The sequence below is a fragment of the Salvelinus namaycush genome, chromosome 41, assembly GCF_016432855.1.
Source record: "Salvelinus namaycush isolate Seneca chromosome 41, SaNama_1.0, whole genome shotgun sequence".
In the NCBI taxonomy this organism is placed as follows: domain Eukaryota; kingdom Metazoa; phylum Chordata; class Actinopteri; order Salmoniformes; family Salmonidae; genus Salvelinus; species Salvelinus namaycush.
In genome coordinates this window covers 12,920,199-12,932,405 of record NC_052347.1, presented here as the reverse complement: position 1 = coordinate 12,932,405, position 12,207 = coordinate 12,920,199, and the positions used below count along the sequence as shown (strand labels likewise).

At 42.9% G+C, this 12,207-nt stretch overlaps 1 protein-coding gene across 3 annotated transcripts; it reads left to right on the top strand.

The window, feature by feature from the left end:
• The first annotated feature begins 6,898 nt into the window (after positions 1-6,898).
• Positions 6,899-9,310, top strand: LOC120034472 (mapk-regulated corepressor-interacting protein 1). 3 transcript variants are annotated; one of them, XM_038981047.1, is made up of 5 exons: positions 6,902-7,032; positions 7,685-7,776; positions 7,978-8,096; positions 8,304-8,408; positions 8,493-9,310. In XM_038981047.1, the coding sequence occupies exons 2-5, from the start codon at positions 7,772-7,774 to the stop codon at positions 8,555-8,557; spliced, it is 294 nt and encodes a 97-aa protein (XP_038836975.1). In that variant the 5' UTR covers positions 6,902-7,032; positions 7,685-7,771; the 3' UTR covers positions 8,558-9,310. The 3 variants fall into 3 exon arrangements, with proteins under 3 accessions (XP_038836977.1, XP_038836975.1, XP_038836976.1); XM_038981049.1 differs by lacking the exon at positions 7,685-7,776 and having other exon boundaries at positions 6,899-7,032; XM_038981048.1 differs by lacking the exon at positions 6,902-7,032 and having other exon boundaries at positions 7,063-7,776.
• Positions 9,311-12,207: the final 2,897 nt, after the last annotated feature.

The window sequence follows — 12,207 nt, the reverse complement described above, 5'->3', positions numbered from 1 at the left end:
ACAGTAATTTCATATCAACCTGAGGTTTATGTTTAGGCTTAGTGTGGCGTTCACATGCTGTCAGAGATCTCTGAAGTGTGGAGTTCTGACTTGGAAGTTTCACTTGAACGACCCTCAAGTCGTACAGTGAATCCCAAACCAGGCCCTCGCCCCTACCAACTAACTCATTTGTAGGGCCCTTAATTTTACTTGTTACTGATCAAATTCAGAGGGTGACTTCAAAAGTGGAGAGGGGACCAAATAAGCCCATCGACTTCGGGACACACTCGTGACTTGAATGATGCAATTACACAGGTATATAATAATACAAGCATACAATTTTAATGACAAAATTCCATCATGTTTCTTCCAATGAGAAAACATGTATTTTGTTTAGGGTCAAAGTAGTCAGATGGGGTGGTGGGTTTTTGGGGATAGTGCATAGGTGCAGGTTTAGATGGTGGTGCAATTTAAGATTTTCACATTTCCCTTTTTTGTTTGTGACCAAAATGTGCAATTTGCACTCCGACCTGCGAAAGGCAGCAATACACAACACAGCGTCTACTCTGCTGGAAAACCACATGAAGAAGAAGTTTGAACACGGTAACACACCTTTGTCGGAGGACTGGGCGAGCAAGAGGATGGATGGCGAGAGGAAGCGAGGCAGAAAGAACAGTAGAGAAAGACAGTAGAGTAGAGTACAGTACAGTAGAGAAAAATGCATGTTGCGCACCTGAAGATCCTGAGCAGTCGACGGATAATGAACTTGAAATTGATCCTGACAAAAGTGAGGAGAATTAACCTGCGTCATCAGGTGAAGTGAAGGCTTCCAAGCCTCACCCCAATGATCAGGAAAATGCATGAGATGACTCTGGCCCAGTGGGAGTACGATTCATGGAGAAAGTGGATCCATGCCTTTTGGCCGATCCGTTTGTGGTATCAGGCTGGGTGAAGGAGTGGGGTTCTGTCAATTCGGTCAAAGTATCCAGAGATGGACTTGTGTTGCTTTTTTGTGTGTCTGCTGCTCAGAGGGAAAGGTCGTTGCGCATTTTTAGTCTTGGGACGAAAGCAATGTCCTGCTTTGATCTCCGGAGCAGACCGCCGCTGACAGGAGTGATAACTGGGGTGGGGTTGAGTGGATCAACTGAAGTTGGGGTCCCCGGTGTTTGTGACATACGTTGTTTAGTGCGGCGCAGACTAGAGTGTTTTCCGGATAAAGTCATGCTAGGGTATATACATTTTCCGGTTGAGAGCTTTTGTTTCCGAACCCACTATGGTGTTTCAGGTGCCAAGGTCATGTTGCAGCAGTATGTAGGAGGGAGATAACTAAATGTGAGAAGTGTGTATGTGGGAGTGGGCTGGGGGAGTGTTTCAATTGTGGGGTGGCCATGTTGCTGGGGATCAGACATGTCCTGTGCAAGTGAGACAGATTGAAGTTTCCAGGGTGAGATCAGTGCAGAAAGTGTCATATGCTGAGACAGTAAGGAAAGTAGAGAGTAGAGGTTGATGGGCAAAGTGTGAGGGAGCCTGAGAGGATCCCTGTGAGTATTTCTATTTACTACCACAAACCGATGCTGGCACTAAGAACGCACTCAACGAGCTATATAGGACCATAAGCCAACAAGAAATAGCTCATCCAGAGGCAGCGCTCCTACTGGCCGTGATTTTAATGCAGGAAAACTGAAATCTGTTTTACTTCATTTCTACCAGCATGTCACCTGTGCAACTAGAGGGCAAAAAAATTGACATCACCTGACTGGAATATGTTATTGGATTCATGAAATTGTGGAGTTTTACCACATCAGTCAATGGCTTCATTAATAAGTGCATCGACGACGTCGTCCCCACAGTAACCGTACGTACATATCCCAACCAGAAGTCATGAATTACAGGCAACATCCGCACTGAGCTAAAGGCTAGAGCTGCCACTTTCAAGGAGTGGGACCATAACCAGGATGCCCTCCGACGAACCATCAAACAGGCAAAGCATCAATAAAAGACTAAGATCGAATCCTACTACTCCGGCTCTGACGCTAGTCGTATGTGACAGGGCTTGCGTACGTACATATCCCAACCAGAAGCCATGGATTACAGACAACATCCACACTAAGCTAACGGCCAGAGCTGCCCCTTTCAAGGAGTGGCACACTAACCCGTACGCTCTCCGACTAACCATCAAACAGGCAAAGCGTCAATAAAGGACTAAGATCGAATCCTACTACAGCAGCTCTGATGCTCGGCAGATGTGGCAGGGCTTGCAAACTATCACGGATTACAAAGGGAAACCCAGCTGAGAGCTGTCCATTGACACGAGCCTACCCGACGAGCTAAATATCTTCTATGCTCGCTTTGAGGCAAGCAACACTGAAACATGCATGAGACCACCAGCTGTTCCGGATGACTGTGGGATCACGCTCTCCGTAGCCGATGTGAGTAAGACCTTTAAACAGGTTAAAATTCACAGGGCCAGACGGATTACCAGGATGCGTACTCAGAGCATGCGCTGATCAGGTGGCAAGTGTCTTCACTGACATTTTCAACCTCTCCCTAACCCAGTCTGTAATACCTACACGTTTCAAGCAGACCACCATAGTCCCTGTGCCCAAGAACGCCAAGATAGCCTGTTTAAATGACTATCGCCCCGTAGCACTCACAACTGTAGCCATGAAATGCTTTGGAAGGCTGGTCATAGCTCACATCAACACTATCCTCACAGAAACCGTGGACCCACTGCATTTCGCATACAGCCCCAACAGATTCATAGATGATGTAATTCTATTGCACTCCACACTGCCCTTTCCAACTTGGACAAAGGAACACCAATGTGAGAATGCTGTTTATTGACTTCAGCTCAGCGTTTGAACACCATAGAGCCCTTGAAGCTCATCACTAAGCTAACGTCCCTGGGACTGAACACCTCCCTCTGCAACTGAATCCTGGACTTCCTGACAGGCCGTCCCCAGATGGTGAGGGTAGGCAACAACACATCCGCCACGCTGACCCTCAACACGGGGGCCCCTCAGGGGTGCGTGCTTTGTCCCTTCCTGTACTCCCTGTTCACCCACGACTGCAGATGACACGACTGTGGTAGGCCTGATCACTGACGATGATGATAGGGAGCCTATAGGGAGGAGGTCAGAGACCTGGCAGGACAAGAACCTCTCCCTCAACGTCAGTAAGAAAAAGGAGCTGATCGTGTACTACAAAAAACGGAGGGCCGAGCACGCCCCCATTCACATCGATGGGGCTGTAGTGGAGCGGATTGAGAGCTTCAAGTTCCTCGGTGTCCACAAAACTAAAGATCTATCATGGTCCAAATACACCAACACAGTCGTGAAGAGGGCAAGACAACGCCTCTTCCCTCTCAGGAGGCTGAAAATATTTGGCATGGGCCCTCAGATCTTTAAAAAGTTTGACAGATGCACCATCGAGATCATCTTGACTGGCATCCGACCGCAAGGTTTTACAGAAGGTAGTGCGTACAGCCCAGTACATCACTGGGGCTGAGAGCTTCCTGTCATATGAGGCGGTGTCAGAGGAAGGCACCAAACATTTTCTAACTCTCCAGCCACCCAAGCTGACAATCGGTACCAATGCACCAAGTCTGGAACCAACAGGACCATGAACAGCTTCTACCCCAAGCCATAAGACTTCTAAACGACTGCTAAATAGCTAATCAAATGGCTACCTTGACTACCTGCATTGATCCTTTTTTGCACTAACTCTCTTGCACAGACTTTACACACACACTCACACTGACACCCCAACATATAGACACTACATACGCACACACACAACATGCACACACATGCATACTGACGCCACACACTCACTTTCACACTTACCGCGAACCACAAGAGGTTGGTCGTACCTTAATTGGGGAGGAGGGTCTCGTGGTAATGGTTGGAGCGGAATCAGAGGAATAGTATCAAATACATTAAACACATAGTTTCCATATGTTTGATGCCATTCAATTTTCTCAGTTTCTGACATTATTATGAACCAACCTCCTATGCCACATGCGCTGCTACTACAGTCTATTATCTATCCTGTTGCCTAGTCACTTTCCCCTACTTATATGTACAGTACATACAGTTGAAGTCTGAAGTTTACATACACTTACTTAGGTTGGAGTCATTAAAACTCGTTTTTCAATCACTCCACAAAATCAAAAGAAATCAGCCAAGACCTCACAAAAAATATTGTAGACCTCCACAAGTCTGGTTCATCCTTGGGAGCAATTTCCAAATGCCTTAAGGTACCACGTTCATCTGTACAAACAATAGTACGCAAGTATAAACTGTCTTCTAGAGATGAATGTACTTTGGTGCGAAAAGTGCAAATCAATCCCAGAACAACAGCAAAGGACCCTGTGAAGATGCTGGAGGAAACCGGTACAAAAGTATCTATATCCACAGTAAAATGAGTCCTATATCGACATAACCTGAAAGGCTGCTCAGCAAGGAAGAAGCCACTGCTCCAAAATCGCCACAAAAAAGCCAGACTACGGTTTGCAACTGCACATGGGGACAAAGATTGTACTTTTTGGAGAAATGTCCTCTGTTCTGATGAAACAAAAATAGAACTGTTTGGCCATAATGACCATCGTTATGTTTGGAGGAAAAAGGGGGAGGCTTGCAAGCCGAAGAACACCATCCCAACCGTGAAGTACGGGGGTGGCAGCATCATGTTGTGGGGGTGCTTTGCTGCAGGAGGGCATGATGCACTTTACAAAATAGATGGCATCATGAGGGAGGAAAATTATGTGGATATATATTGAAGCAACATCTCAAGACATCAGTCAGGAAGTTAAAGCTTGGTCGCAAATGAGTCTTCCAACTGGACATTGACCCCAAGCATACTTCCAAAGTTGTGGCAAAATGGCTTAAGGACAACAAAGTCAAGGTATTGGAGTGGCCATCACAAAGCCCTGACCTCAAACCCATAGAAAATTTGTGGGCAGAACTGAAAAAAACGTGCGTGAGCAAGGAGGCCTACAAACCTGACCCGGTTACACCAGCTCTGTCAGGAGGAATCGGCCAAAATTCGCCCAACTTATTGTGGAAAGCTTGTGGAAGGCTACCTGAAACATTTGACCCAAGTTAAACAATTTAAAGGCTATGCTACCAAATACTAATTGATGTATGTTAACTTCTGACCCACTGGGAATGTGATGAAAGAAATAAAAGCTGAAATAAATCCTTATCTCTACTATTATTCTTACATTTCACATTCTTAAAATAAGTGGTGATCTTAACTGACCCAAGACAGGGAATTTTTACTAGGATTAAATGTCAGGAATTGTGAAAAAGTGAGTTTAAATATATTTGGCTAACACGGAACCCAAACCGGCTGCGCGTGTGCGCTATCGTGCATAAATGTATTTTGTCACTACACCAAACGCGATCACGACATGCAAGTTAAAGAGACAAAAAGTGAGTAAAAACACCCTAAATATGTTAAGAACTACAAATGAACTTTCTTCTGTGATTCTTTTTTTTTTTATGTCACAATTCCAACCCTCCTTCTTTATCTGGGCTTGGGACTGGCAAAAGTGACCCAAAAGAGACACTCTGGCAGAGTTACTTAGTTTTATTTATTTTTATTAAAAAAAATTGTTTAGTTTTTTACATTTACATTCAGGCCTGGATCAGCCAGCGGCGGCTTCCCGCACGCGCGATTCATTTGCAGTCTGGACGCAGAGGGGTGAACATCTCCTGCTCTGACTGCAGCTGAGAGGGACTGCTGCGCGAGGACTGGGCCGCCTGAGTGCTTTGGGACAGGGGTGAGACCCACGGCGGGACCCACGGCAGCACCTGCTGCTCGTTGAGAAGAATAAGAACGATACGTGCTTTCACGTCAGAGTCTCCAATAACACCAGAAAAAGTCTCTAGATTTGTCGCTAGTCGCTTTTTTGAAAATGTGTCGCTAGAGGGGTCTGAATACTCGCTAAATATAGCGACGACGTCGCTAAGTTGGGCAACACTGCTTAGAGCCCCACAGTGGAGGTGTCATAATACCCATAAAACCTAGCAGTCAAACAGGGAAATGGTGAGGGGCGCTATATAGCCATGTTATTTTTGACTTGTTATCGTTAACTCTTCATTGTTGGAAAAGGACCCATAAGTAAGCATGTCACTGTTAGTCTACGAAGCATGTGACAAATAATATTTGATTTGAGTAGTAGGCCACTACATGGGTAATATAGGGTTACATGGCGTTTCAGTTTCCTTTTATTGTGAACAAATGTGCAATGCACTTTCCAAACTGTGAAAGGCAGCAATACGCAAAAAAGTGTCTAGTCTGCCGGAAAACCACACGAAGAAGAAGAAAGCAACACCTTTCTCAATCAATGAGAATATATTTTAAACATACAATATGGTGGTGATACACATTTTTTTTGATTACTTCATGGAGCCAAAAAAATATATTTAATTTAATATTGGAGCAATTTCTAAATTCAAACGAACCCCCCTGCAACTAGACATGGACATTTAGATGAAATGCGTTCTTCCAAGTCAGGAACTGAGGATGCATCGTCAAGTTGGTCGAAAATTATCTGTGCTACACTTAACATTACCTACCGAATAACGCCTATAAGCCAGCTGGAACAGTAATGGTCTGACTAGGGCTTGGTGATATTTTTAATAACTAGGGTTCATTATGATGATGATTTTTAATTGCTAGAGTGCATTTTTTTAGGGCCTATAAACTCGGGTAAGGGTATTTTTAGCCAATGCTTTTTCTAACTTCTTCGCAAGCTGGTCCATGGTCTGTTTTATTTAAACAAGTACCAAAAAGACTCGAGCAGAGAGGGTAAATGTTGGGGAGAAGGCATTCATATAAGCATTCTTTTGGGATTTGAACATTATTTTGAACCAACAAACCTATTAAGTTTTGTTGACTTCCGTTTTAAATTACTTGCCCAGAAATGATTGGTTGGTATTGGCAACCGTTTTAGCCGACGGGAGGCCTAGCTAGCTAACGCTAGTTACATCTTGTTGGCTGAAATAAAGAAAGCGAAAGGAAGCTGGATCTAAACCTTCTTCTTTGGTAATTTTTGGATTATTCCAAGCTAGCTATAGCGTTATTAATTAATATTCCACTGCTGCTGGAAACATTTAATTTGTACTATTGTCTGGATATATTCAGCTAGATAAAGTTAAATGGCTTAGCTAATAATAGTAGATGTTGATAACGTGTAGCAAACATTCGCTAGATAGCTAACGTTATGGTACCGAATATGCTAACGTTAGCTTGCTAGTTAGCTAACGTTATCCTTTATCTGTCAGCCACTACTTCAACCGCAAGATCATTTCTAACCAACAAAAATGTCAATTTAAAATATACGATATTGGGTCACGTTAGTTAGCAAGCTAGGTGCTTTATATTTTACGAGTCGCTGGTCAATATGAGTTGGCAAGTATAATTTCTTGTTAACTGTCTTAGCTAACGTTAGCTAGCTCGCTTGTGTAACGTTAAGTGTCAGATACAAACATGTAAACATTGAAGCATAACTAACATCAATAAGCAAGCTAATGCCGATAGTGTGGCATCCAATGTAGCTTTCTGGCTGTATAGTTAAGTAACTGTATTTTGCAGTCTGTTTTAGCTAGCTAGCTTTCAAATGTCAACATTCCTCAATTGTTTGTGATTGGTGTCTTTATTTAGAATTAATCATGTCACGCCTTGTTTCCACCACTAGCTATTCAACAGAGGATAAAGAAGGTTCATATTCTCTTAACCCCCCAACTATTCATTAGAAAGGAGCAAGAGACAGACTGCACACAGAATGAGGTTGGAAGAGCGTTGTTTACCTGTTATGGTTGTGTTGTGTGCTAACTGTATATCAAGCTGTATCTTGTAGAATCAGGTATACTGCATGCATGCCAGAAAAACGTATGTTCTGTTTTCCAGCCTGTCTGTTCTGTGTTTTCATTCTTTCTTGCTGTTTAAAAAAAAAAAAAAAAAAAAATTTGTATATTTGCTGCTTTATAGCTCATCTGCTCCCAGGATGGTGAACAACTACAAGCGGACTTCCAGTCCTCGGTCTCCTACGAACAGTGGGGAGCTCTTCACTCCAGCACATGAGGAGAATGTGCGTTTCATCCACGACAGTGAGTCTGCCTCAGAAGGCCGATATCTTACTAAGACTAGCCCTTAAGTCTCTCACCTAAGTAGGCTTATATGTTGGCCATCAACATGATCCACTGTAAGAAGCTCCTTACAGAGCCCCTGTACCACTGAGCTCAGATGAGCCATTTGGATGGAATGTGGTATGTAAGGAGATGGTTGAAAGCTGGCATGTGTATGCTTCTTTACAGCCTGGCAGTGTGTGCTCAGAGACATCCGGTCACCACAGAGCAGCGAACGCAAAGACCGTGGACCACAGGAGTATGTGGAAAAGAACCCAAATCCCAACTTAAATTGTAAGTGTTTGTCATTTAAACAGGCTATTTACTAGATTTGTCAAAAAGACAGAGTAGTAATGTTATTTTTATCCTTTCTTGCAGCTTTCACACCAGTTGACCTGAGTGACCTCAAGAAACGCAACACACAGGACTCCAAGAAGTCCTAGTCTTTCTCTTTATAGTCAACAGCTTTTTTTCTGCACCAATTATCCTTGAGAACTTTCTCCTCCTCTGTCAGCCAGTAAGTCAACCTTTTGGCCATTCCTGCCCAGAATGCCGGTCCTCTTTCTGCCCACCCGGACTAACAGCCTGCCCATTCAACAGCAGTGGGCTGATGTCCTAACAACCACAACATTTTTGGAGTTCCTTATCCACCCCAGTCCCCCCCCCCCCCCCCCCCCCCTCTTTCTCTGTCCAGGCTCAATATTTTCTTACCCTACCTCTCATCTGGTTGACGTGGAATGCAAGAAAGCTGGCATTTGATTTCCAGGGATTCTCTCTTCCGGTTCTTGGTTTTACAGCCATGAATTTTTCATTTTCACTCTTTTTTTTATGTGAATGGGACTGATGCAGAGTTTCAATGAAATATGCTGACATCCTGATGCCGAAGTACAGATGGTGTACAAATTCTTCATGGGACACTTTAAAGGACTGCAGTCTTAAATATAAACTGTTTTCTTTTCAATCTACAAAGGATAATGCTGAAGGGCTGGCATTCTTTTTTTGGAAGATAGTTGAATTGTAGATATATTGGAATGGAAACCGATTGTACGGGCGAGTTTTGGAAGCCAAAAATTGTTTAGGATAAATGCCAACATTTTTCATATAAATTCATGCCCCTGAAATGGACTTCAAGTAGACATCGCCACATTGACTTCTCAGCCTTGAAAAAAAATATTGAATAAAATACTTTTACAATATTTCACTCAATGCATTGGTCATAGATGTTCTGACCTAAATTTACTTTTTGGATGTGTTTACCTATATACTCCCCAATGATGTATGTACAAATGTCACAGAACCTACAGTAGGATGGTAAATTGTTGTCTCATGCTCTTTGTTTTGTTTGTGCGTTGTTACTGAAAACAGTGTAATAGGCTACTGAACAAAAATATAATTGCAACAATTTCAAAGATTTTACTAAATGCAGTTCATATAAGGAAATCAGTCAATTTAAATGAATTCATTAGGCCCTAATCTATGGATTTCACATGACTGGGCAGGAATGCAACCATGGGTGGGCCTTGGAGGGCATAGGCCCACCCACTGAGTTTTTCCCCACAAAAGGGCTTTTATTACAGAAATACTCCTCAGCAACCCATCCACACCCCCCTCATACGATCCCGCAGGTGAAGAAGCCGGATGTTGAGGTCCTGGGCTGGCGTGGTTACACGTGGTCTGCGGTTGTGAGGTTGGTTGGACATACTGCCACATTCTCTAAAACAATGTTCGAGGCACCTTGTGGTAGAGAAATTAACATAAAATGACCTGGCAACAGCTCTGGTGGACATTCCTGCAGTCAGCATGACTATTGCACTCTCCCTCAAAACTTGAGGTGTTGTGTGACAAATTAGTGGCCTTTTATTGTCCTTAGCACAAGGCGCACCTGTGTAATGGTCATGCTGTTTAATCAGCTTCTTGATATGCACACCTGTTAGGTGGATGGATTATCTTGGCAAAGGAGAAATGCTCACTAACAGGGATGTAAACAAATTTGTGCACAAAATTTGAGAGAAATATGTTTTTTGTGCATATGGAAAACATGGGACCAACACTTTACATGTTGCATTTATTTTCATTGTATGTATAGTCAGCTATATTTCTTTCTCTGATCTAGTTCCTTCATATCACAGAGGGAATCATGAAGTGCTCAGTTATGGTCTGAAAGCAGTTATAACAACAGGGCTCAGCCAGTATAAACAAAAGTTAGCAAAGAGAATTACTCCATAATGGTAAACCTATTAGTAGTACAAACAAGTACAAATCAAATTTTATTTGTCACATACACATGGTTAGCAGATGTTAATGCGAGTGTAGCGAAATGCTTGTGCTTCTAGTTCCGACAATGCAGTAATAACCAACAAGTAACCTAACAATTCCACAACTACTACCTTATACACACAAGTGTAAAGGGATAAAGAATATGTACATAAAGATATATGAATGAGTGATGGTACAGAACAGCATAGGCAAGATGCAGTAGATGGTATAGAGTAAAGTTTATTTTGTTTAAAGTGACTAGTGATACATTTTTACATAATTTCCATCAATTCCCATTATTAAAGTGGCTGGAGTTGAGTCAGTATGTTGGCAGCGGCCACTAAATGTTAGTGATGGCTGTTTAACAGTCTGATGGCCTTGAGATAGAAGCTGTTTTTCAGTCTCTCGGTCCCTGCTTTGATGCACCTGTACTGACCTCGCCTTCTGGATGATAGCTGGGTGAACAGGCAGTGGCTCGGGTGGTTGTTGTCCTTGATGATCTTTATGGCCTTCCTGTGACATCGGGTGGTGTAGGTGTCCTGGAGGGCAGGTAGTTTGCCCCCGGTGATGCGTTGTGCAGACCTCACTACCCTCTGGAGAGCCTTACGGTTGTGGGCGGAGCAGTTTCCGTACCAGGCGGTGATACAGCCCGACAGGATGCTCTCGATTGTGCATCTGTAACAATTTCAAGAAGATTTACAAGAATTTACAAGAAGATACAATCATGGCGGCATGATATATTTTAACGATATTGTGGGCTATGTGAATCTGCACTCAAATATAGGTGTTGATGCATCTGTGTTGACAAAGTTCACATGTGGATACAGTTGGTGTAGGCCATGGTATTAACACAACACATTTATTTACACATTTGTCTCGGGAATCTTATATCAAATAAAATGTCATTGGTCACGTACACATTTTACAGATGTTATCGCATGCTGGTAAAATAAAGGTAAAATAAATAAAATTGCAAGTGCAGCTAAATGCTTATATTTCTAGTTTCAACATTGCAATATACCTAACAATACACACAAATCCTAAAAATTAAGAAATATCAGAACGAGCAATGTCAGAGTCTGGGATATATATATATATTTATATATACATATATATACTTATAAACTGGGATGTTCGAGCCCTGAATACTGATTGGCTGACAGCCACGGTATATCAGACAGTATACCACGGGTATGACAAAACATTTATTTTTACTACTCTAATTAAGTTGGTAACCAGTTTATAATAGCAATAAGGTACCTCAGGAGTTTGTGGCACACCCCCTCGTGCCTTATTGTGTAATATAATGGTGTGTATAGACAGTATGGCTAGTATACTGTATGAACAGGAGTGGTGTGTACAGCGGTAGTTATAGGATGAATACAGTATATACATATGAAGTTGGTAAAACAGTGTGTAAACATTATAAAAGTGACCAGTGTTCAATGACTATGTACATAGGGCAGCAATCTCTAAGATAGCTGGCTAGTAAAAGTGCCCTAAGTTCAGGGCAGTGTACTGGGGCGAAGCCGGCTAGTGGTGACTATTTAACAGTCTGACGGCATGGAGACAGAAGCTGTTTTAAAGTCTCTCGGTCCCGGCTTTGATGCACCTGTACTGTCTCGGCCTTCTAGATGGTAGAGGGGTGACCAGGCCATGTCTCGGATGGCTGAGGGGCCAAGCCGAATTGCACCAACTATCAAGGAATATGCCAGATTTATCTATTTTTGTATAACCAGCTACAGTAAATTCGAGACCATTGCGCTGCTGCACTGATAATAGCAGCACAGGTCTTTGTAGTGATATGACTCAAGGGATCAATTTCAAATAGTCCCTT

Bases quoted from the DNA above. Each gene is read 5' to 3' on its own strand.
- LOC120034472 (XM_038981047.1), top strand. The intron at 8,097-8,303 runs GTGAGTCTGCCT...GCTTCTTTACAG, and splicing joins TGTGCGTTTCATCCACGACA to CCTGGCAGTGTGTGCTCAGA. The intron at 8,409-8,492 runs GTAAGTGTTTGT...CCTTTCTTGCAG, and splicing joins CCCAAATCCCAACTTAAATT to CTTTCACACCAGTTGACCTG.